The 26,097-nt window shown below is 40.1% G+C and overlaps 1 protein-coding gene across 2 annotated transcripts in view; it reads left to right on the top strand.

Moving 5' to 3' along the window:
- The window catches only part of GHR (growth hormone receptor), a gene marked incomplete at both ends in the record, with an annotated part of 119,621 nt that extends 94,964 nt beyond the window's left edge, over positions 1 to 24,657 (top strand). For both annotated transcript variants that reach the window (XM_084234093.1, XM_084234092.1), the window contains 7 exons: positions 3,026 to 3,155; positions 10,513 to 10,685; positions 14,137 to 14,315; positions 17,185 to 17,350; positions 19,569 to 19,659; positions 22,920 to 22,989; positions 23,686 to 24,657. In XM_084234093.1, coding sequence (XP_084090219.1) covers positions 3,026 to 3,155; positions 10,513 to 10,685; positions 14,137 to 14,315; positions 17,185 to 17,350; positions 19,569 to 19,659; positions 22,920 to 22,989; positions 23,686 to 24,657 — 1,781 coding nt within the window. The remainder of the gene's footprint in view (positions 1 to 3,025; positions 3,156 to 10,512; positions 10,686 to 14,136; positions 14,316 to 17,184; positions 17,351 to 19,568; positions 19,660 to 22,919; positions 22,990 to 23,685) is intronic.
- Between the last annotated feature and the right edge of the window lie 1,440 nt (positions 24,658 to 26,097).

Here is a 26,097-nt window from a genome sequence, read left to right on the forward strand (position 1 = left end):
AGGTCACTAATTTGAACCCTCAGGGCAGCTTCATTTGTCAAAAAGTGAGAGTGAGAGACTTCAACCAAGACAAAAGTAACAATCTTATATAACAATCTTGTGTAATACAGCTGTGACATGCCTCAATGCTCCCATATTCTGTAGGTTTCATCTAAGTTACTCAAAGGGAGGAGACACATGAGGTTGTAAATAAAAAAAGGAAAGAACCACCGGGGCCATTGGAAAGGCTGGCTGCTACAGCAGTTAACAGCACATACCCAGACTTAGAAGAAAGAAAGAAGTAGAAAAGGAAGATGCATGGAAATAAAGGGAACGGGAGCAGCCATGAAAGACGGCCATAAAAAGAAAGACAAAGAAAATAACAGCTGTGCAGCACCATGCCTGCCCATGCATAACATGGCCCGTGTAGGCACATGCTTCAGCACATTAGCACCACAACCATGCATTTCCTATTTCTTATTTAGAATAAGAAGACAATATAATGCTTTCTATACATCTGCAGTTAAAAGGAAACAGAATAAACAAGAATACTAAGTTTAGGTCAAAAAAATGTGTTTCAAATTAATTTTTTTCGAAGTTTTTCGCCCCAGCTAGTCGTTTTTTCCTCTGTGTTTCAAGTGTTTGGGTTGGGATCATTCTTGCCATCACATGGCAGGCTTATTACAAGGGAACATAGGAATCTGAATGGCATGTACATTTATTTGATGATCTCAGATTGTTTCAGCTCAAATGCCAAAAATTATGTTTGATCCTATCCATGAGTATGGTGGTACATGTGACTTCGCTATAATCATCAAATGGTAAAGTACCCCCAATTACATCCATTCCACCCTCTCTACTGAGGAAACTGGAGTCCAAATGACTTGAGAAATCATAGCTAAATGGAAGCAGACCCAGGACTAGAATTCAAAACTCTCAATTAGTTTATTTCCTCTTCTTATCTTCTATGCAAAAGTACACTCAGAATATGAAACACTCTACTCAAATCTGATGAACTCTAAAATAGTTGTGGTTTGAAAATATTTGTCACTGAATTTGTGGAAGTACCTAAAAATAGTGTTTTCAGTGTTTTGGCTAACAGAAAAAGACATTTCTGTAAAACTGGTACTTACCCAGCAAAACCTATTTTTCACCATATTTGTTCTACCAGATTTCAGAGACTCCTTCAGTGCTCTAAGATGGACTTGTAAATGCTAAGTCCCTAGAGGGTTGGCTGTCTGCCCTTGCTACCAAGCTAGACACTGTCCATGCTCCCAAGTTCTTGTAAACCTCTTAGTTCATATGGAAAAAATATTTTTCACGATTATGTGATCATGGAATTTTATTAAGCCAAAATTTTTGTTACCCCCAACATGTGTTCCCATGGCAAAGAACAATCCACAACTCAGGATTTCCTGAGGATTCACATGCTTATAAACAGACTACTCAGGGCAACGGGTGTTCTAAAACAAGGACACATTTCCCAGCATGAGTTTCTTCCCTGAATTGAAATGGGGAATGGTGGAAGAGGATGTGGTCCCCATGGTCCAGCTCTAGTGTCTCTTCCTACCTTGCTTATTTTCTACATAGGAAAGCCACCTCCCGAAGCCCCCACTGGAATGGAAACTCCATGAGGACCAGGATGTTACTAGTTTGTCTCCAGCTGTATTCTTGGAAAAAGGCCTAATACGAGATAGATGTTTACTCCCTGCATGTTGAGTGGATGGCTGAATGATGGATTTGTTTGGATTTAGTGCCTCATTTGGCATGAGTTTGTTGACAGAGGAGAAAGGGAGCATATTTTGGTTCAAAGCACCATGTATATACCTGGAACTTGATCAGAAAATATTATGTGTTTGCTTGTATGCTGTAGTGGGGCAACCAGGCTCAGGGCATGCCGTGGGAGGGTTGGCAAGCCTCCCAGCTCCTAGGGAATCTTTTTGGCTTTCTCTCTTTCTCTGGGCTCTTTGGCGTTCTCTTGCACTCATCATCTTGACTCTTCTGTGGTTATGTTGCTGGACCTCTTGTAGCCATCCTTACATCCCTGGCCTATAGGCTCAGGTGTGCACACTTACCCACACCCATACTCAGGTGTCCACATTCCCAAGCACCTTCTGCATGAACACGATCAAGGCCGCAGGTGATAGCCACAGAGGCTAGTGGTGTATAAAGCCTGATTAATTCACTTACCCTACACATGCTATTTTTTTTAATTCTGCTTTAAGTATTTATAAAGATACTTTAAGATGGAGATTCCTCCTGCTGCCCAAGAATGTGAGCTTTGAATCAGAAAACAAAAATATTAAGTTTCCCATCAAATTGAAGACTATGCATAGAAGAAGCAAAAAATAAAAGGGAGGAGGGAGGGATGGAGGAAGGAACAAAAGAAATGTGACCATCTCCAAAATGATCTTGGGATTCAGAAGACAATGACATTTGCTATAGAAAAATTGACTGTCCCAGACTTGTCTATTGCACATCTATAGCTGCAGATTTTGTAGAGTGCCACACATGCTGCCAATACCTGCCCCGGCTTCTCCAAAATCAGCTCATGCACAGGTGCAGCTAGAAGTTTGTGTATGTCAACCCCAACCAGTAAGTGCGGTATCCTTCTCCAGGTACCGGTAAGGCACACTCTACCCAGCTCCCCAGAGGGGCCTTTGTGGGATTGGGTCCCAGTTAACCACTATGGCAACCTGCGGAATAACACACTTTATTAACTGTTCTCCTTCTCTTCTCCTCTCTCCCTTTCCTGCGCTTTGACTTTCTGGAGTCCCCTCCCAAATACACTACCTATCCCCAAATCTTCATCCTAGCTCTGGTTTCCTAAGAGACCCTAAGAAGTTAATGTTTGAAAAAAAGGCAAAATGCTTTGCCCTTGGCATCCAAGACTGACAAATAATTGACATTCAATAAGTTCTGAAACAGTGGCCCAGGAAACCGCTTTTCTAGAAGCAGTTCTTCACTACTTAAAATAATGTGTTTCATTAGGACCATACATTACTCTTCTGATTTCATGCCTTACCTTTTTGTTTTTATCCTGCAGATTCTTCTGGGAAGCCTAAATTCACCAAGTGCCGTTCACCTGAACTAGAGACTTTTTCATGCCACTGGACAGATGGGGTTCATCATGGCTTAGCGAGCCCAGGATCCATACGGCTGTTCTATATTAGAAGGTGCAGCCTTCATGCTTTCTAACTTTTCTCTCCATGAAATTTCCTATTAAATTATAGCAATGTGCATGCAGTGGTAGGAGCAGAAATGATTTATTTTAGTGACCTAGATGTGTTCATTCATTTCATTTATTCAGAAAAGTATCAAGCCCCTACTATGTGTTGGGTAATATTGCTGGCAGTGGAGCTATGGCAAGTAATTGCAAAAAGATAAGTCCCTCATTTATAGCTTGGGAAGATAGACAGTTAAAAATTAATGAAATATCAGCTGGTAATAGGGGTTATTAGGAAAAGTAAAGTCAGAAAAGGATAGTCAGCAATATGTGTGAGTGTGTGTGTGTGCATGTGTCGAGGGTGAATGTGTGAAAGTGTGGGTGTGAGTGAATATGCATGAGTGTACACATGTGTAAAAGTATTATGAGCAAATGAGTGAATGTGTGGGAGTGTGGGTGAGAATACATATGCCTGTGTGTGCATCTTTAAATGTACATATGTGAGAAAATGAGCGTGAAAGTGGGTGGTTGTGCATCAGTGTGTACATAGGGAGCTTGGGTGATTTTTTTTGGGGGGGGGCAATATTTTAAATGAAGAGGTCATAAGCCTTCTCTAACATAATGCATGATGGTAAAGACAAATGAAGAGAGAGAGGTCACATGAATATTGGGGGAAAGGTTGTTCAGGCAGAGGAATTGCAAATGCAAAGGCCCTGGGGCCAATGTGGCAAGCTTGGGGAAAGCTGGAGGCCAGCATGGATGATGCAAGGCAGGAGGTAGAGAACGTTACAGGAGAAGAGTTCAGAGTTAACCGGGGCCAGACTGTTCCATGCTTTGTAGGCCATGGCAGACTTCAAAATTTTACTTTACCTGTGGTGAGCTTTTGAAAGGATGTGTTTAAAAAGACTCAGTTTGGTTTCTTTGGAGAAAAGAGACTTTGTTTTTCTTAATAGCATACAATTATTTTACGTCCTTGTTTGTTTTTCACGTTATAGGATTGTCCCCCCTCAGGTATGGTCACCATAATTTCTCACCACCAAAGTGCTCATAGTCCTCCACCATAGTCCATTGTGCTCTCCCCCACCTGTATTCGAAATTTTAGGTTCAAACACTCTCTCATCTCCTCTTCTCCATCCATACCCAGGGAAGATCTAAGCCTAGATGAGAGGTTAGCAGGACTCTTTATCTGAAGCCAGAGGTGTTATTCAGTCCCCAGAGAAGGCTACATACCCCACAGAGGAGCAGAGAGATGCAGCAAGCAGCTAAAGGCCTGGGCTCAGGGCCAACAATCTGCCTTTCATCCCCACTCAGCCTCGCTCCCCCAATAATGCTGGGCAGATGAGTACAAATAGGAGCTAATAGATCGTGCCTCCTGGCTTCTTGTGGAGGGTTTATAAATACAGGAAAAACCTGTAGCATGGTTCTTGGTGCACAGTAAGTTCTTGATAAATGGTGACTGCTGTTCGTATTATTGGTAATACAGTGATAATTTAAAATAATAACGACATACAATTCCAGTTCCCAGACTACAAAAGTCTTCACTGCTTGTGATCGTTGATGTGCTACATGATCATTTTTTATGCAGAGTTGGGTGCTTAATTTGCTAATAAACACTAAGTTCACAACCAGGACCCACCTTACTCGCCATCCAGCTATCAGAGGTGTCTCTTGCATCTACCCCAAAGGGCACTCAAAGATGAGATGTTTGGGCACCAAATACATTTTTTTTTTTTTATTAAGTCTGGTCCTGCAGAGAGGTTTAGGCCAATAGTCAAAGTCAATTTGTATAAACACATTTGAATAGTAAGCCATGTTTGGTGACACTGCCAGATATCTGTGAAGAGAGATTCATAGGTTCAATGTTAATGCTTTTGCCTCAGCAACCTAGAGAGCCAGCTCAGCTCAATCAAAACAAATTAAGTTAGGGCCTCCCTGGTGGCGCAGCAGTTGAGCGCTGGGTTGCGAAGCTTCCTGCAGCCTCTGCAGCGCCGGTTCGATCCCCAGCTTCTCCCCGGCCACCAGAGGAGGGTCCCACATGGCGCGCAGACCTCTCCTGCCGCCCGCTGCTCCCCTCAGCAGTGTACTTCGGTCCTTCTGCCTGCTCTGCTCCCCGCTCTGGCTCTGGTGAATTCTCTCACCCTCCCGCGCTTCTGACTGTACCCAGTGCTTGTATGTATGCATGTATCAATCAATCAATCAATAAATAAATCTTAAAAAAAAAAAAGAAGTTTAAAAAAAATAAAAAAAAAAATAAAATAAATAAAATAAATAAATAAATAAAAATAAAAATAAATAAAAAAAAATTAAGTTATTTGTATAGCACAGTAAACTGGATAGAGAAATGGCAGCCTTGAGCCAACTTTCTGAAAATAGGTTTTCACCACCCAATTACTCATCAAATTTGAACCTGAGCAAAAAGAGAAATCCAAAGGTATGAGGCCTTCACAAGTACTTGCATGTCCCTAACCTCCATCTGTCAGGCCATGTAACTTTGCCTCTCAGCCCCTTCTGCACACCCCACGCCTTTCAGCATCCCTGGTCCAAACCCAGACTCTGTACTAACAGAGATACCTCTGTCAGGGGGGGAGGAAAAATCTCCAGCATATTCAGAAGGGTGTCATTAGTTTTTGCCCTAGTGGAATTTGGGATCCCAGAGGAAAAGACTGTCATATCCCTAGCCTTATGATGAGTGCCAACCCAAACTGGCAAAATCAGGATTCTGTGTTTTCTCTGTAAACAGAGAATTATTCTGAATATCTCAGCTAAAATAGCATAAGTTGTCAGCCCGGTTTGTCCAAGAAAGGGGATGAGGACTACACAGCCCATTAGCGTGCGAATGTGTTACACCTCAAGTGGCCAGTCACAAAGAGGATGACGTAGATGCACTATGCACTCGTGTCATTGTTTCCTAGAATCCAGTCTCCAGGCAACTGCAGACTCCTTCATCACTCCTGGCGCACATGCTACTGTGCTGAGGTTGCATTCCTAAGAGCAGTCGAGGCAGGAAGAGGCCAAGAAGGGGCCACTGCCCTGGGCTTTCAGTTCCCAGCCTTGCCCAGGGAGCTCAAGCACAAGGGAACCCCAACACGAGCTGTCAGCAGCACAGGCCCAGAGGCAGCTCAGGCTTGCTTGGCTCTGCTCCCGTCCAGGTGAGCTGGCAAAAAAAGACAGTTCAATCCAGAACAGTCTGCACCCCATCACAGGGACAATGTCAGGTTCGGCCTCTATGGGGACTCAGGGTAAATTCAAATCACAGGCCCCCCCCATAAAAGGGGGCTCTGGGAGCCTGTCAGAGTTGCTCTACTTCAGCTCTAGGCCTGCAAACTCCTGTTTTCAAAGGCAGCAGGCTTGTGAAGCCCATAAGGCTGTATCCTCCACCTCTGCCTCTCCTACACAAAGCCCCTCTCAAAAATGTATCCTGGTCTTTTAAAAGAAAGTTTATTTTCTATGCAAGGTTGAGGAGGAAATTACAAAGGAGAAAGGGCATTGTCACTTTTCTTGTTTCTGTTAAACCTAAAACGCATGATCTGTATATAATGAAAACAGTTGTCCTTCAAACACAAAGGATGTTTTATTTTATGATTTCATTTCCACTTGGTTAGCTCTAAATCGGAAGCATTTCTTCTGCTCTTCTGATTTTTATTGATAATCTCTTTTTACAGTTCTCACTCCTGTTTCACAAGGTAGTCTGGGAACACACCTAAAGCGCTTAACTCGTGACAGTCAGAGAAAAAGAGAGAGACGTTTCCATAAATGGGCTTTGAGCCTCTGTAGAGAAATTCAGCCCAGTGAAGGCAGACAACAGTTTTGTCTTGAGTCCAATTGGCTTCTTTTCTAAATTTAATAATTTAAAGATAACGTTTAAATATTTAAAGTAAAACTCAACTTTGGTGCATAAGGGGGGGGATTAGGATTCTTTTTGGAACCACTTGCCCTTGTTCCATCATGCGTAAGTTAAGTGTTTTAAGTTGTTTGTGCAGCTAATGGATTTTGGATCATCTGTATGGGGTTTTTCATAGAGTCCCCAAGGGGACTTGGGTTCTGACATGCCAAAGTTGAGAAACTACCTGGAACACACAGCTAACCTCCCCATATAAATCCCGACCTGTTACGTGCTGCCCTACATCTTTAGGACACTTTCACACTAACTTTAGTTCCATCTGTTATACTAACTGCTGGTGTCATCCCCACTGTAACATGAAAGGCCCTGGGCAGTCACTTCCTGGGCAGTCTTGTGAAACCATTCTCTTTAATGTATTCTTACTTAGTTTGAAAGTCAAGATAAAATAAACCACTCTGTGATTCAGTGACCCACTTATCCCTAAATGTTTTTAGCTTTTCCCTACTGTAGTAAATGCACACATACATACACACGCACACATATACACAACATATCCTTTTTATACCCTCTGCCTACTTAACTTTTCCCATCAAATGAATCTCCCTCTCATCCAAGGGTATGCCTCTTCTTGGAATCTCAATCAGAATTTAAGCAACAGGGCCTCCCTGGTGGCACAAGGAGTTAAGCACCGCGCTATGAAGCAATCCACAGCCTCTGCAACATGAGTTCCATCCCCAGCTGGCCAGGGAGAAACCCACATGGCACAGCAGACCTCTCCTGTATTGCCCACTACTCCCCTCAGCAGTGTATTTCAGTCAGTCTGCCTGTTCTGTTGCCCACTCTGTCTCTGGTGGATCTTCTCACTCCCCACATCTCTGGCCTGAACCCCAGCTCTCATATGCATAAGTAAATAAATCTTTTTTAAAAATTTAAAAAAAAAAAAGAATTTAAGCAACAGTTCAATGTCTCAGAGCCTGGTGTTTCTACCATGTTAATTCCAGTTCTTCCCAACAGCTGATGAGCAGCTGTTTCAAGGACCTCCTGGCACTACACAAGTTTCTGTCTGGTGCCAATCAGACCAGCCTGAGAAAGCTGTAAAGAAGAAAACCTGTGTCTTCCCCCAGCTCCTCATCCCTGATCACCCCACAACCTGCAGCACCAACCCTGTTCCCATCCCTCAGAGGGGCCCCTCAGACCCCTCTCGGCCAGGTCTGTCAGCCAAGACACTACAGCCCACACCAGGTCACTCCTACCTTTTTCTTCATCAGCCACAAATTACCTGGCTTTATGCCTCCTTAATTTATAAATCCTCTTCTCAGCTGATACCTAATGAAGAATAAGGAATAATGAATTATTCCACCTAAGGAGCAATTCTAACAAAGTGTTTCCCAACTGTTCCATTACCCTGGTCCCCTCACCACACTCATACCCACACTTCCTTATCTCATACCCTTGGTCACTCTGTTCCTGTCCTCCTTTCTTTATTGCCATAAGAGCAATCCTCCAAGAGCACAAAAAACGCCTGGAAACTTTCCACGAACAACTAGAGCAATCATCCCTTCTCCCGAACTCCTAAGAGTATAATGAGCACTTCCTGTGAGCACTTAACCACAGTGCTTTGTCATACACCTGCAGTAAGTGTCATTCCCTGCAGTATAAGTGTCATTTGGTAATGCCCCAGAGTGTGCAGCACAATGTTTATATATAATTAATGCTCATTAAATATCGATGGAATGAATGCAAGAAACATATCTATGCATATATAGATAGCACATTATATATATGTAACAATTATATATAACGTTACTCAGATGGTCATTTCTAGGGTAATCTAGCCTGGAGAAAGGGAACAAATCTTCTAATCATCATACCTGCACAATGCTAGGCGCCAGGTGTGAGTCTTATATAGTGGGCACCCAAGGATGGTTTGCTAAATTCATTCACTCAGACAGACGGGGCGTTGAAGAGCTGGGGCACATTCTAGGATACGTTTGCTCTGTTCCCACTCAGATGGACTTGAGTCTGAGCAATCTTTTGATTGCTCCACATTTATGTTCTGGTTCCCCTTGGCAGCTGACCAGGGAATTTCCTTTCCCCAAACTGACTTATTTGCTGGCATCTCTTTTCCATTGAATACACAACCTGCTATTGTTCTAAGTCATCTGGGTAAATGATGCTTTCTGGAGCCTGGAATAGAGGAAAATGACTCTAGAGAGGACTGTGAATTTGGAGATAGACATTTTCTGATTTATTCACTGTTCATGTGTCCATATATCCTCCATGGATTTTTATGTTTGTTTTTATCTGATCCAAGACATAGGAAAAGATGGACTTATTCTTCATAGAGAACCAAGAAAAGGAACAGATCAGCAAACCCATGATTCAATTCAATCCATTTTTTTTTAAGATTTATTTATTTATACAAGCACTGGGTACAGTCAGAAGCACGGGAGGGTGAGAGAATTCACCAGAGCCAGAGAGGGGAGCAGAACAGGCAGAAGGACCGAAGTACACTGCTGAGGGGTGCAGCGGGCGGCAGAGGTCTGCACGTCATGTGGGACCCTCCTCCGGTGGCCGGGGAGCAGCCGGGGATTGAACCAGCGCTGCAGAGGCTGCGGGCAGCTTCGCAACCCAGCGCTCAACCGCTGCGCCACCGGGGAGGCCCCCTCAATTCAATCCATTTTTGTTTTGCCTTTTTTTTTTAAATATTTTTTGGATACTATAATTAAATTTCTATTCCTATTTACAAAATAAAAAAATATGCTTTCTGAGTTTAAATTTCTGGATTCATGCCTTTTGTCTTTCAGGGGCTAGAGGAGAATGTCTAGCATTCTCCTGTTTCATAAATGCCCAACATATTTGAAATGGTTATATGCCTCTTTATATAATTAAGGAAAAAAATCAGTTCAGTAAGGAGACCAAAGCATCAGAAGACTCACCCAAGCATAATACAGCCTTGGGGAGATGCATGCAGGATGCAGTGTTTCAAAGTAGGGTAGTAGCCAATTTTCTGCCTCAAGACCACACAGGACGTGGGTGCCTCGGCCTGGAGGACACCATCTGTGCTTTTTCAGATTCCTCCGCCATGAATTCGGTAAATGCCAGGTCCAAAGATGCTGTTCTCTGGAAATCTCTATAGTTTGTGAATTGGTTCTCTAGAGTGTTTTAATAAAGGAACTTTTTTTAAACCTCCCTAAGCCTCAGAACCCTTGTCTGTAAAAAGGGGATAGTAAAGGACCTAACCATAAATCACTTAATTGAGGCGCTAGCACATCCTATGCAGTCTATAAGCAGATATAGTTGGCAAATACAGTTTTACTATAGGCAGACATGCCAGAGGGCTTCCAGTCCATATGTAGACACTAATATTACCCACAGGTATGATACTTGTTGGAAGTGGTGCTGCTGAATTACTTGCTCATAAATATTTGTGTTCCAATTTACTGAATCTGTCAAACACTTCACTCTAACATAAGCTATGACATGGATTTGAGAACAATTCACCCTTTTTTACCCTCCATTTCAGGAGCACTCAAGAATGGACTCAAGAATGGAAAGAATGCCCTGATTATATTTCTGCTGGAGAAAACAGCTGTTACTTTAACTCATCTTATACCTCCATCTGGATACCCTACTGTATCAGGCTAACCAACAATGGGGGTACCGTGGATCAAAAGTGTTTCTCTGTTGAGGAAATAGGTAAATTACAGGTTTGTGTTTTGTTTGACATGACTCTAGATTAAATAAGTGGGGAGGTCTGCACTGTCCACATGCATTTGAGTAGGAAGGTCATTTCACTCTGTAGGTGTATGGACATCTACTTCACAGGACATGAAATCAGCTAGTAAACAAGAGGGGAAAGGCAGGGAGCACTGACATTGACTCTAACATAAAACAACCTGGCAGTAAATGTTGTAAAGAAAACAATGGGAGCCTTGTGGAGGCTTCCCTTGAGGAGGTCTTTAGAGAACTCTCATAGCCTCTACAAGGGAAAAACTCAGTGTTCTCTTTAGATTCTTTCCTAAATTATTTGATGTAATTATTATATTCAGCTCAACTGAAGTAGTTTGGCCCTTGATCTCATTGCTATAATAAAAGCCTACATTTTCTTTATCACAAAGCATGGTAATTTTGGAATTTTATATTTACTGAACCATCAAATCAGTTTAAAGATATGTTATAAGATCCCAAGACAAACATTGGAGACAATCAGTTCAGTGAACAAAGGGAAAAATCCAGACTATCCCTTGTCCATCATGTGGACTCAGGGGGAATGAAACAAAATAAAACAGACATCTACACGTGGAATATTCCTGTTTATACTATAAGAGTGTGTAAGTAGCAAAATAGAAAGTATCAAAGAACTTTGAGTAGCTGACACCAGTGTCTCAAAACTATCCACAAATAGCCTTTGTTGCTTATAGGAATTCCTCGTGCCTTGTCTCAAATTGGCGGTTCTTATATGAGTTTCCCAGTCATCAGCCAACTGGAAGAGACTGAGAGGGTGTGGCTAGAAGCTGCAGACAGAAACAAGTAAATCTGATAACCTGACTTTGAGGGAGAAGATTGAGAAAACTGTAACAAGCAGATAATAGAATCCAAATACATGGTTTAGAGAGTAACATTTCCCTAACGTCAGTGAGTAGCTGTGTTGAGGGGCTAAATGGGTGTACCAAGAATGCTGGGTGACAGCCTGAGTTCTAACCCTGAGTGCCTGTCATGTGCTAGGCATGTGGTGATTCCAAAATGAGTAAGATCATGAACTAGGAGAGTCAGACATGTGACAAATAATCGCAGTACATCACAGTAGGTGCTGGGCTTGTGGTGTGTGGAATGCATAGTGAGCCAAGGGCAAAGATTTAAAGGTTTGCCTGGGTGAGGGATGGGGAAGCCTACACAGAGATGAGGGTAGTTATTCTGTAAAGCTTCTGTGGGAGTTACGAGGTATACAAGATGGATCATTCCTCTCAACAAATACTAAGTTCCAAAAGTCTCAAACAGCACAGAATAATCAGTTAGGCAGGCCTGACTGGCCACCCAGAGAAATCATAAGTGTTTTTGTGTAGTCCATAAAGGAATTTTAATTTTATCTTACTGCCAACAGGTACATTTAAGGATGTTTAAGCAGAAAAAGTACAAAGGAGCCACCATGGGTCACATATAATAACCGTGTGAAGTTGTTTCCATTATAGTCCCCATTTTATGGATGAAGCTGAGGCTCAGAGCAGTACAATGACGAGCTCATGGTCAAACAAAGCTGTGATTTGAACCTACAGCGTGGAAGCATTCCGAGTCTGTACCCTTAATCTTAAAGGGCTCTCAGCGTTGGCTTCCCTGGGACATGACAACTGAGAAAAGCAGGAAATGAGAGAACAGCCATGTGTGTATGTAAGGAGCAGGCATTTCAGCGAGAGGGCACAGCAAGGGTGAGGGGCCTGAGGTGGGACCATGCCTTTGCTCTCAAACAGGGTGGTGGGGAATGAGCTGGCACAGAGTGAGCAAAAAAGAGAGCTATGAGAGAGCCGATCAAAGAGATCAAGAAAGTCAAAGCTAGATACCCTTTAACCCTTTGTATAGACTTTCGCTTTCACTTAGAATGAGATAGGAAGCCTTTGGAGGGTTTTCAATGGTGAGTGGCATAATTTAAATGTGGAGGCAGTCACTATGACAACTATATTGAGGGTCTTACATTTAAGGATAGAACGAGAGGGGACAGAGACCATAAAGAGATCACTTACGCGACTAATGAAGCAGTGTCAGTAAAAAATAATAATGACAAGCACCAGGATACAGAGGTGGAGGGGGCGAGAAGTGGTTGGATTCTGGGAATATCTTCAAAGTACGGCTGACAAAATGTGGGTGGATGAGAAAAAAAGAGTAAGGAAGAGTTCACCATTTTTATCCTGAGCAACTATCAATGGAGCCATCTTGTTGGAGATAGGGAAGCAGAAAGAGGGGCAAGTTCTAGGGGGATGACTAGGGACTTGTTTGGAGATGTACTTAGTCTCAGATGCTTTTTAAACATCTTGGAGGAGTTGTCAAGGATGACACATGGAAGTGTTTACAGAGGGAGGGGAAAGGTTACAATTAGAATAGTGGTACCGAGCCCCTCAAAAACCACCCTGTTCCTTATCCTGTTTAAAATAGAAAGGAAAAATTTTAAGATGTAACCTGAGTATTACATTTTAGAAATGTTCCCATTAAAAATATTCTTTATAGTTCAAGTCACTTAAAGGGTTAAGCTTAAGTCATCAGAATTCCTCCCAACAAACTCAAGGTGAAGTTTTATTCTCATTGTTTTGCCACATGGAGCTTGTTACTTTACAAATCCCTCTAATTTAATTCACAAAATGTGGTCATGATTAGTCATGATTTTTAAAAAGTGGGCCCACTTTTTAAAGGGGTGACCAACAGCATCCTTCACAATAAGCTCTGTTTCCACTGAAGTGAATACAGAAGCTTCCCCTTTGGGACAGCAGATTTTAACAGCCAGTAAGAACTCACAGGCAGCTCCTCACAACATGTATTTGTACTCTTACCTCTGATCCACCCTGGAGACTCAGACTTTGAAAAAAATCTGGTAAGTAGAAAAGAAAGTATATGGTACTATAGCTGCAAGTGATTTTAATTTACTGGGGACTACCTAGAATATAAATTTAGATACAGTTTCTAGCTTTGAAATCCACATTTCTCTTCATCAACATTGGGGAAATTGTGGTGTTTGCTGTCCTAATTAGCAGAGTGCAACAGATTTACCTAAGGCTGTACGTACTGTTATGTTTAAACCCAGTAGGTGATCTTGACGCTCTTCCTTCAGTTTTGAATTCATTCCTTTGACCAAATCCCAAAGCATTAATCCTTTCAGAGCTAAAAGAAATACCAAGGATGGCAGATCTTCAAGAAAAGTTATAGATCAGATCAAAGTTTAGACCCAACTATGAATTTTTTGAAGAGCTCTTTTAAAAGTTAAGAACAAGTTATCCTGAAGTTAAAACATGTTTTCTTACAAAGTGAGAGTGTAGTAATAGGAATATTGGAAGAACTAAGAGTATGAGAAATGAAAGTACATCGTTCGGTCTCTTCAGAAGAAAGCATTTCACTGCTTTCACCCCTGTCTCTCTGGGTACTAATCACCTGTTGAAATGCGCAGTGCAACCCGATCCACCCGTTGCCCTCAACTGGACTTTACTGAACATCAGTTTAACGGGGATTCACGCGGATATCCAGGTGAGATGGGAGCCGCCGCCCAACGCGGATGTGCAGAAGGGGTGGATAGTCCTGGAATACGAACTGCAGTACAAGGAAGTAAATGAGACTCAGTGGAAAATGGTGAGATATCGTTACACCTTCCTTAAAAATCCTTTAGCTTTTCCTCTTTTTATTTCTACTACCTCCTCTCATTTATAATTAGACTTCCTTTTGACCTAGTACTATAGACCCACACTCCATAATTTATTTGAGCAAAACCAATGTAATCAGGAGAATGTCATCTTGGACGACCTTAAATTCTGTCTCACTTGGGACTTATATAGAAACCTATCGAAGGAAAGGAGAGCTTTCCTCAGTCATCCTTGTTGTCCAGTTTAACTTTGGAACAAAAATCATATTCTCTAACCACTGAGCTGTCTTTAGGAATGTAGTTAAGAGTAGAAAGGGTTATGATCAAATTCAACAGTGAGCTAGGGCTAAATAGTCTACTTGCTACTACTCTCAAGACCCCCATTAAAATAAGTTCTTACATGACTCTGGGAGGTAAACAGAGTGGGGACATGTCCCGTAAAGGTCTCAGAATGCTGTGTTCCTACATACCTCAAAGGAGAAGCATGCAAAGAGGTTCTTACATAGCAAGTAGCATGGTACTGGGTGACCCCCTGAACTCACTTCCTTGCCAAGTGCATGGGAACTTGGCACTTAGATAAATTCCACATGGCACAAACAAAAAGAAAAACAGGATTATCATGCTGCTCCCAATATAACTGATTCTAAATCAGTCTAACCACAGCTACAGCCCTGGCCAAACCTGGTGGTTTCTGCCCGGGTCATCAAGTCGTGCCCAGCAGCCCGGCCCAGCCTCACACCCAGAGTTTTGAGACATCAGCCCTATCCAATCAGTGAACTACTAATAAAGAAACCAATTTTATCACTAGAGAAAAGCTGGAAACTTAAAACAGTTAAATATTGGTCTTTAAATTCTGTTTTCATTTCAGTTGAGATGTCTGTTCTGTAGCTTTTTTGGGGGAAAAAAAAGCTATGCTGAGTCAAATAAGACAAATAAGACTTTCTAAATTCAGTTTTTTTAATTAAGCCAGACATTGAAGAGATTTGCAAAAATTGTAAAACAATGTTATTGTTTTGGAAAGTATAATTTTTATTAAAATACGTTGTATTAACATAAAATCAATTTATTATCAAGAACAGGTGTTCCTTTGCAGGTGGTAACAAGGCTCAGTGCAAGCAGTAAGGCCTTGAGAGCAAATTTAAGTTTGGTGTGGCTGGTATTGATACCAAACACCAGCCTCAGTTTCCCTCAGCCAATAAAAGGAAAGCAAGTTTGAGGGGAAGGAAAGCAGTTTAATTTGTCAACTAACTGAGGAGGCTAGCAGACTCTAGTCTAAAAGACTATCGTCCTACCCTTTGGCAGAGAGCAGGGGTATTTATACAAAGGAATAAAGCAAAAGGCAGATGGCAAGTGTCAGAGTGGGCATGTCCTTTTGATGCAGGCATATGGTAGACACCAACTTGCTTTGTTAGCACCTGATGTTTAACTTCCTTAGATGCTTGACTTCCTTATTATCCTCTTAAGGGTGTCCTTTCTTTTCCTTAGAATGCAAGAAGACAAACTTGTTAAATGCAATAGATAGGAATGCTTATCTGATGGGGCAGGAAGAGAGACCTGTCCTATTTAACTGCATCATATGAAGGGTGGAGGGAAGAGAGGGAGCAATAGGTCATATCACTGAACTCCCCTTCCTGGTTTAGGTTACTAATGAAATCTATAAAGAAATAGTAGTGGTGATAACAGAAAAATTAAGGTCTTCAAGAATGGAAGCATAAGCTTGAAAACAATTTTAAGTAAATAATAAAGTAAATTTAAGATTCAGAATCCCACCTACAGCAAAAGCATTTTGGACATGAAGATATCCCACATATTAAGAAGCTTTATAAAAGATGCAAACTAGCCACCCATGTAAATGTGGGGAAAAAGAGGTTCTATGTGAGTAGAAACTAACTGAGGTGAAAGGAAAATTTGTTTTAGAAGCTGAAGGCTCAGTTTCTGGCTTAAGAAAACAAATTATGAGAATCTTATTTATGTGAAAAACCCATGCTGTTGAAAGAGTGTTCCAAGTTTCCTATGAACAGGAACAAGGTGTTCTACCTGAAAACATATGAAAAGCATACATTGAATACCTGCCTTGAGTGTTTCACTTGAAGGAAAACATCATTACTTGGGGCTGCCTCTTTGACAGCAATATGTCTTAAAGATCTAACAGCCTCACCCTCCCCTTTTCGGGGACGGCAAAGTAATATCCTGGCCTGAAGGGTGTGGGACCCTGATGTTTTTTACCAAAGGACTCTTGGTTTTTTTTCTTCACAAATTTGAATAACAGGTTATTTCCAAATGACTTTGTCTTCTCAAAAAAGCAGATGAACTATGTAATTGCTTTTAATAGAATTATTTAGAAATTTAATTAATGCAATTATGATTTTTCTAGGACCCTCTCTAATTCTGAAATCATATAGATAAGAACCCAGAATTTCCCCACAGCTAATACATAGATAATTTGACTACCATTTGCTTTGGTGTGCAAATATGGTATTTTTTTTCTGTTCTGTATCTTCATATAAAACTGTAATATCCCAAAGAGTAAACAACAAATCTGTAATTTTTATAATTTTGTTATTTTCCATAATAATTCTAGTACAGCTTGATTTTAGTAGACTATTTGACAACCGAATACGAAGATAATATAACTTCATTCCTTTAAATAGATCCGTTATATCTTTGGCTTATAAAAATGTGAGGACTCTTAGTCATTTAATAAGATGATCATTTTGTTTTGTATTTTTATTTTTAGATGCCCCAGTGCATTTAAAAATATTACTTGCAGTACAGAAATTCATTTAGAATTTGAAACACATGGTAAAGTTTATTGTGTTATTGACCATGTAACCAGTAAATTTTATTTTGTCTTGAAAGATGGACCCTGTGTTGTCAACTTCACTCCCAGTGTACTCGCTGAGACTGGATAAAGAGTATGAAATACGTGTGAGATCCAGACAACGAAATTCTGAAAAATATGGCGAGTTCAGTGAGATGCTCTATGTCACACTTCCTCAGATGAGCCCATTTGCATGTGAAGAAGGTAAAAATAAAAGATTAAAATAGCAGCCAACATAGCCTTTGTCAATATAAGTGATACATTCCTTCATTGTTGGGGCTTTTTCCAGATGAAGATATTTAGCATCACGCGCCAGCGTGAGCTCTCATTATTATCCATTACAAAAGTGGAAGGTTTAATTTTTGAATTACTCAATTCAGGAAAAGTCCCGGGTACACGCAAGTTAGAAAGGAGAAGAAACAGTAAGAGATTAATAGGGGAGGGGAGATTGTCATAATTTCAGGTAACTCTTTTCTTTATATATTTCTATTTCTAAAACTTCTGCAACAACTTTGTTTTAGTTTCATAATTAGAAAAAGAGTTTTTCAAAAGCATAGTGCAGAAATGTGATATTTATATGGATTAATATAAGTGTGGCATCTAAGAGAAAGATGAATATTAAGTCAGCATAGGGAGTCAATGAAACAATTCTAAAACCAATAAGCAAGTTTAGGTGTGACTTTTACCCGGAAGAAGACTTTATCAGTAGTGTGCCAGTTGCTGTCCATGAGTTTAAAGATCCCATAGAAAAGAAATATGAAAACAATTGAAATATAAAGAAATGAGGCCTATGATTTCAGAATAGAATATTTAATGCTTTTAAAGATACAGAAATAAAGAAGGCTACTCAACAATGAGCAGTAAATATATAAAATGTATCACTTCCAAAATGGAAATTAGTTATAGCTAAAATTGGAAGGTTTGAACCCCATATGAGGAACTGAGGTTTGTTTATGAAACAATCATGAACTATAGAGAAATTAATGTTCTATTTATGCATTTACTGTGCAGGTAGAATTCATGATACTAAATAGTATTTAAATGAAAATGTCTCATTCTTTTTTCTAAGCCCTCCTTAACAGACTATTTATCTCAAACAGTATTTTATGTAATGATTTTCCATCTTAAAAAGAAAATTTGCCACATGCTCTTTAAGCTCATTGTGATGGCATTTAATTCATTTAACATAGATCTTTTCAAACTGGATTTTCCTTCAGTGTTAAGAAAAAGAAAAAAATGAATCTCTAGCTTTGTTTTGTTACTGAATATGTTGTTGACATAAAATTATAGCTACCACAAGACTCAAATGACATTCTCTCCCCCACTAATTCCTTATAACAATCATGCTATCTCCCTTGGGGATTTTAATAACTGAATAAGAAAATTAAAATCAGAAAAGAGTATCACAAAATAAAAGCCTACTTTGTAACAAAGCAAAATTCTGATGAATTCCACCTTTCTTTTATATTAAAAAGTGAATAATCTCTACAGTGTGGGAACCAGCTATAAGGCAACTGGCTGACACTTTTTCTTAAGAAATGAAATAGAAGTTTTCCAGATTTCCCAAGTCTGCTACAAAACATACTGAAATCTGAAGATGGGAGTCCAAGTAGTGATATTTTTCTGTCAAGGATATGTGTATTTGTTAACCTGCAAAATACACGTTCTACGAGTCTAAAACTTTTCCATTGTGATTAAAAAATAAAAAGTCTGGGGCCTCTCAGGTGGTGCAGCGGGTTGAGCACCGCGCTGTGAAGCTGTCCACAGCCTCCACAGTGCAGGTTTGAGTCCCGGCCAGCCAGGGAGATACCCACATGGCGCAGCAGACCTCTCCTGCCTCACCTGCTGCTCCCCTCAGCAGAGCTTTCGGTCAGTCTGCCTATTCTGCTCCCCACTCTGTCTCTGGTGAATCCTCTCACCCTCCCGTGCCTCTGGCCTGTACCCCAGCTATTGTATAAATAAAAAATAAATCTTAAAAAAAAAAAGTCTGCACTACCGTTTTGATAGATTTTTGTCTGAAGGATAAAATATACCGCCATATCTTTAAAAATAAACCAAGTGGACAGTATTTAGGTAAATAGTGTGTTAATAAGCAACACTTTTTTCTTAGACCTTATGCCTTTAATGACACATCCTGGTCACATAAGGTGCTTGAAGTATTTGGTCGCTTTTTTTTTTTTAATATAAACATGCGTAAACTTGATGCTTTTATCTTTTTGTGTGTGAAGGGATTTGATGAAGCAAATAGGTGGAACAGAAAATTCTCCTAAGCATTGCATTCTGTTTCATTTGTTATCAAATGAATCACTAACTTTGCTAGAGGAATAAAAATTTGAAATTACTTATGTTTAAAAAAGTGAACTGTTGTAAACTTCAATTCTTCATAATTCTATGACTGAGATAGTGTTCTTATGTGTTTCAGATCTCCAATTTCCATGGTTCTTAATTATTATCTTTGGGATATTTGGACTAACAGTCATATTATTTGTATTCATATTTTCTAAACAGCAAAGGTAGGTGTGAAATTGTCTACTTTGATATGCTTTTACAGTTGTTTAAATTCCCATTTGTGTCTCCATGTGTTATGAAATTTTCTTTTGTGATTCATAAGTAAAAATTTTAAATTACCCAGTAAAACATTATGTGCAGTTGCACATTTACCAATTTTGTGTTCGTTAAGGAGAACACACAGGTGTCAGTCCTGTCTGGGACATTAAACCGAGGACATTAAGAAATTAAGCCTAGCGACTGTGCACCTGGGGTAGGCTGTCCCTAACCGCCTTGTCCAAGTCCTGAACAATTTGGTCCATCTACTCTAAAAACTATAAGGTAGTCCTGTACCTTTGGCCAAGATGAACACAGTCCTAATGTCCAAGCATATTTAAGTAGCAAACTAAAACTACCTAGATAATGCAATCTCATAAAATATTTATAGGCTTCATATGATGGTGACTTCAAGTAAATATGGATTTTTTTAAAATTGTTTGGATATTTATGATATTGTATTTCACCTGTATTTGTAAACGCAGCTAAAAATTTAAGTTTGAAGCACTCTCAGAATACTAGTGTTGTAAGATTGTCAAGCATACTAGAATTTCCCAGTGAAAGCAGAAAGGATTCTTTTAAGTAACATTTAAGTTAAAACAATACCCCAAGGAATGAGGTAGTCTGTCAGCTCTCCCCAGAACCGGGGACTATAAAGAGCTTCCCATCTTATGTGATTTTGTTTGAAGTTTTGTGTGCCACATTCCAAGCCACTTCCCCCTTTCTTAATAAGTGTCAATTCTAGCAAACTATAATGTAATTTGGCTTTGAAGAAAGTGAAGTAATGTCCGTGTTATCTTCACCTGGGCCTCTACACTCTTGCTCGTGTTCCCCGCCATACAACCCATCCCTTTGAACCATTGCCAAATCAGGAAAGAAATACTGAATCAGCATAAAGCAGAAATGGCAAGCTGGAGCTCTGTAAGCCAAAATTCAATGTTTATTCTGCAGGTCCATGCTCCGTGTTGTGTTTTTGATTTTGGAGTAAAGGTTTTGCTGCAAAGTGTTTACAAAGTAGGGATTCTTTTTACACAAAAATACAGATTTCCAGGTTATCTTTAAAAACTGAACATGCTGGTGAAATTGGGTTGACACTCCTGCATAGGTACATGTGCCAAGGCATATGGCCTGCTGTCCCATTTGGGAAGCACATTCTTTACTCTTTTCACCACAGCCATCCTTCCTGTGACATGGCAGCAGGCTCGCTTCATGCATTTGCATGACCTACTTGGCCCCTATAAGCTGAAGTCCACCACCCTGACATAAGGTCGAACACACACCTAGAGAGTTTTCTACTAACTTGTCCCTATTGGCTTTGTCCACTTCAAAAGGAGAGGCACACAGGGCCTCCCTGGGTGACACAAGGGGTTAAGATGCAATCTATGAAACTATCCGCAGCCATTGCAGCACAAGTTCAGTCCCTGGCCGGCCAGGGAGCTACCCACATGGTGCAGCAGACCTCTCCTGACTCACCCGCTGCTCCCTCAGCAGTGTATTTCAGTCAGTCTGCCTGTTCTGCTGCCTGCTCTATCTCTGGTGAATCCTCTCACCCCCGCACCTCTGGCCTGTACCCCAGTTCTTGTATACATAAATAAATATTTAAAAAAAAAAAAAAAGGAGAGGCACACATAACAGTCAGGCCCTAGACTTTTGGGCATCTTTGCTTCCTGTAATTAGGGTAATGCTGCATTTTTTTATGTTTCTGAACATTTGAAATAATCATTTTGTGATGAAAACCAAATAACACAGCAGCATGACTGATGGCAAAGGTCAAATACTTCAGATTTCAGCCTCAACTGTGCCAAGCATGATTTGGATTATTTTCTTGAATCTCTAAATCTTTCCACAGATAATAACATCTGCCTCCTTAATAGTTACAAGAATTAAAATACAAATATTTGGAATAGAAAATGGAGATGCATCATGGAATTGTATATATAAACCCATGCTGATTAACAATAGCTCTAATTTATTTTATTTTTTTTAATAAATTTTATTGTTATATTCCCCATACAATTGCAGCCCCCCCATTCTGACCCCAATCCCTCCCCTCCCACCCCCGCCCCCCTAAAAGTGTCTCTGGTTCATAGTTTTTTGTTGATTTTGATTTTCACTTTCTTATAGTTATTCATTTTCCTGGTCCCTTATTTAAGTTTTCTAGATTCCTGCTATGAGTGAGACCATCCGGTATTTTTCTTTTTCTTTTTGGCTTATTTCGCTGAGCATGATCCCTTCCAGCGCCATCCATGTTGCTGCAAATTGCATGTGTTTATCTTTTTTGAATGCTGAGTAATATTCCATGGTGTATATGTACCACATCTTCTTGATCCAGTCATCTATTTTTGGGCATTTGGGCTGTTTCCAAAGCTTAGCTATTGTAAACAGTGCTGCTATAAACATAGGGGTGCAGGTGCTCTTTGGAATTGATGTTTCTGTGTCCTTTGGGTAAATACCTAGGAGTGGAATTGCTGGATCATATGGAAGCTCTATGTTTACTAGGTCCAGAAATCTCCACACAGCTTTCCACAGTGGTTGGACCAGTTTGCACTCCCACCAACAGTGCAGAAGAGTTCCTTTTTCTCCACACCCTCGCCAACATTTGTTGTTGCTAGTTTTTTTAATATGTGCCACAATAGCTCTAATTTAATATATCCCGGCTGAAATGAACCCTGTCATGACATTGGTTAATGAGATCACCTTACATAATTTTATAATTAATGTGAGTTCTGTGGTTTGAGCTTATCCCAGTTCACCTTTTCTTTAGCCACAAATAATTTTGGCTCAATATGGATTGGCTCTTCCTTCTCTTTCTTTCTTGTATTCATTCATTCATTCTTCCTTTATTATTCATTTAATTATCTTTCCTGCAAAGTACTAATAAGGTGGCCATGAAAACTACCTTTTTTATAACTGAAGTGGAAACTGATTTTGGGAATTAAATTTCTTTTTCCCAAATACTATTGCTGAATGTCAATAAAAGACATTGAGGCAAGAAATGACAATAGAGAAACCATCTCTTATTAAAACTGAATTCAGATGACAGGTTTTTGTTGTTTTTTGGTTCTTTTTTATCTTTCTATAGTCTTTATCATTTACTGCTTAATATTTTCCCTCTCTTCCTTGTATTTGATAAAGTACCAGAATATTTGAAATAAGTAGTAGTGCCAATATTTTGCTTCTAACTTTTGAATTAAGAGATATTTCAAACCAAATTTTCTTTGTTTTCAAGGATTAAGATGCTGATTCTGCCTCCTGTTCCAGTTCCAAAGATTAAAGGAATTGATCCAGATCTCCTCAAGGTAATTGATTAGATTATGGATACCACTAATAAAATGATACCTGAAAAACATTATCTTATAGTGAGAGCTTTTGCAAGCTCTATGTATCACATTTCACTTCTGGTACTCCTCTGGAGAAAATTCTTTTTAAATAGTGCATCACTTCGGGGCCGCCCTGGTGGCGCAAGGTGTTAAGCACCGCACTATGAAGCAATTCGCAGCCTCTGAAGCACGAGTTCAATCCCCAGCCAGCCAGGGAACAACCCACATGGCACAGCAGGCCTCTTCTGTCTCGCCTGCTGCTCCCCTCAGCAGTGTATTTCAATCAGTCTGCCTGTTCTGTTCCCCACTGTGTCTCTGGTGAATCCTCTCACCCCCCGCATCTCTTGCTGTACCCTAGCTCTTATATGCATAAATAAACAAATCTTTAAAAATAAATAAATAAATAAATAAATAGTCACTTAAAATTAGGGGAATGTCATGTATTTAAAAAGTTCTACACCAACATATTTTCTATTATCTGATTTTTTTCCTGTTGTAACAAAAGTCACACTAACATATTTTCATGGATTTTTTTATCATATGGTGCCATTACTGTTCTTACTGTCACCATAATTAGTCTCTGAATATTATTTGTTAAATCACTTAACCATTCTATTTCCTTAGAAATCATTATCATTTCTTTTCATAGAATTTCACTTTATTTCTGTTTCCTAGGAAGGAAAATTAGAAGAGGTGAACACGATCTTAGCCATCCATGATACCTATAAGCCTGATCTCTACAATGATGACTCCTGGGTTGAATTCATTGAGCTAGATATTGATGATCCTGATGAAAAGACAGAAGGATCAGACACAGACAGACTTATAAGCAACGACCACCAGAAATCACTTCATATCCTTGGGGCAAAGGATGATGACTCTGGGCGTACCAGCTGCTATGAACCTGACATTCTGGAGACTGATTTCAATGTGAGTGACCTGTGTGATGGTACCTCAGAGGTGCCTCAGCCTCAAAGGTTAAAAGGGGAAGCAGATCTCTTGTGCCTTGATCAGAAGAATCAAAATAACTCACCTTCTAATGATGCTCCCCACTATACTCAGCAGCCCAGTGTTAGCCCAACACAGGAAAACAAACCAAGACCACTTCTCATTGGTGGAACTGAGTCTGCTCCTCAAGCTTCCCATAGTCAGCTAAGCAATCTGAGTTCACTGGCAAATATCGACTTTTATGCCCAGGTAAGCGACATTACACCAGCAGGGAGTGTGGTCCTTTCCCCGGGCCAAAAGAATAAGGCAGGGATCTCCCAGTGCGATGCACATCCAGAAGCAGTCTCACGCTGCCAAGCAAACTTCATCATGGACAACGCCTACTTCTGTGAGGCAGATGCCAAAAAGTGCATCACCATGGCCCCTCACATGGATTCTGAAACACGGGGAGAGCCAAGCTTTAACCAGGAAGACATTTATATCACCACAGAAAGCCTTACCACTACTGCTGGCAGGTCTGGGACAGCAGAACGTGCTCCGGGTTCTGAAATGCCTGTCCCAGACTACACCTCCATTCATATAGTACAGTCTCCCCAAGGTCTGGTCCTCAACGCCACTGCCTTGCCCTTGCCTGACAAAGAATTTCTCTCCTCATGTGGCTACGTGAGCACAGACCAGCTGAACAAAATAATGCCGTAGCTTTCTTGGATTCCCCATGAACTGCAAATATACTGGCAAAGAGTTGACTGGGGCATGAATGCTTAAACCAAAACAATGTTTAAACCTGAGGGGCTGGGAGTGGGGGGATCGGGAGGGGAAGTGGATTCTAAATGCCTTTTCCTGAAATGTTGAAACCATGATATTAAAAAGAAGAAGATGACAACTTAATCAGATAGGTATTCCTGTTGTGAATTGTAAATATTTTAAAGAATTGTCTCAAAGACTGTTTAGTGGCAGCAATTGTCTTGTTATCGTGGGTGTTAATTTTGTGATACTAAGCATTGAATAGCTATGTTTTTAATGTGTAGTAAATCATGCTTTTTGAAAAAGCGAAATATCAGGTGGCTTTTGCAGTTCAGGAAAATTGAATGCAAATCATAGCACAGCCAGATTTTTTTTTTTTAATGATTGGGAACTAAAATTATAGGTAAGAAGACAAAAAAAATAGTTTGGATATAAAAAGCACTTATTTTGACATAAAATCGATAAAATATTTTTAATAATTTACACTTCAAGCATGGCTATTTTATATTACACTGCATACTGTGTACTGTAGTTCAGGAGGACCCATCTAAAGAATGTAGCAACTACAGTCTGAAGCTTGGTCAGTGCATCTGAAGCAAAACAAAGAAGCAAATTAGTTTTTTACAAGGCTCCTTTTATACCTCCCCAAACATCTTGAATCTCAAATGATTGTAGTTACCTGCATTGTTAGAACATGCTTATCTTATCTGAATGTTTAAACAAATATGTGTTCATTTAGAAAACAAAGTGTTTGCACACAAATCAACTTACCATAAACCAAAAGAAATAAACAAGCAAAAAACCCCTTTTTTACCCAAAGTTTGGTTCATGTCAGACAACTTACAAAGTAAGAGAAATAGAAATGAGAGCTGGTTTGTCTTGCCCAGTATGCGGAAGTCCCAAGGCCGCACCTGCAGTGAGTGTTCAGCACCCACACATCATCAGCACCTTGCAGCCGTGTGGCTTCCAACATGACTTTGTCTATCTCAGTTACCTAGAAAGGGACTAGGGCACAAGCAGCACTTTGTAAGTTGGAGCAGACAACATGAAGTTAACCCAATAATGGAACAAAAAGGTCAAAAATGGGCTTTTCTTTCACAGCCTACTGCCAGACACATCATCATTATTCATGGTACCAAGAAAACGAAGAAACAAGATTTTAAATCCCCACAGACAGCTCAACATTTACTTAAACCAATAGCAGAAACTCTCTTCCCCACCCAATCTTTTACAGACTGTATTTGAAGTAGTAGAAGCTTCATCAGTTTTTGTTTCCCCTCTGAGTGGATTGGCCTCAAAGCAGGAAGTTGGGGGGAAAAAAAGAAGAGGCCTAAGTAATTTACACATTATTTTCTAATCCCATAATAACATAAACATCATTCTTAGGAGCATTTA

Source organism: Talpa europaea (genome assembly GCF_964194135.1).
Source record: "Talpa europaea genome assembly, chromosome: 5".
Taxonomy (NCBI): domain Eukaryota; kingdom Metazoa; phylum Chordata; class Mammalia; order Eulipotyphla; family Talpidae; genus Talpa; species Talpa europaea.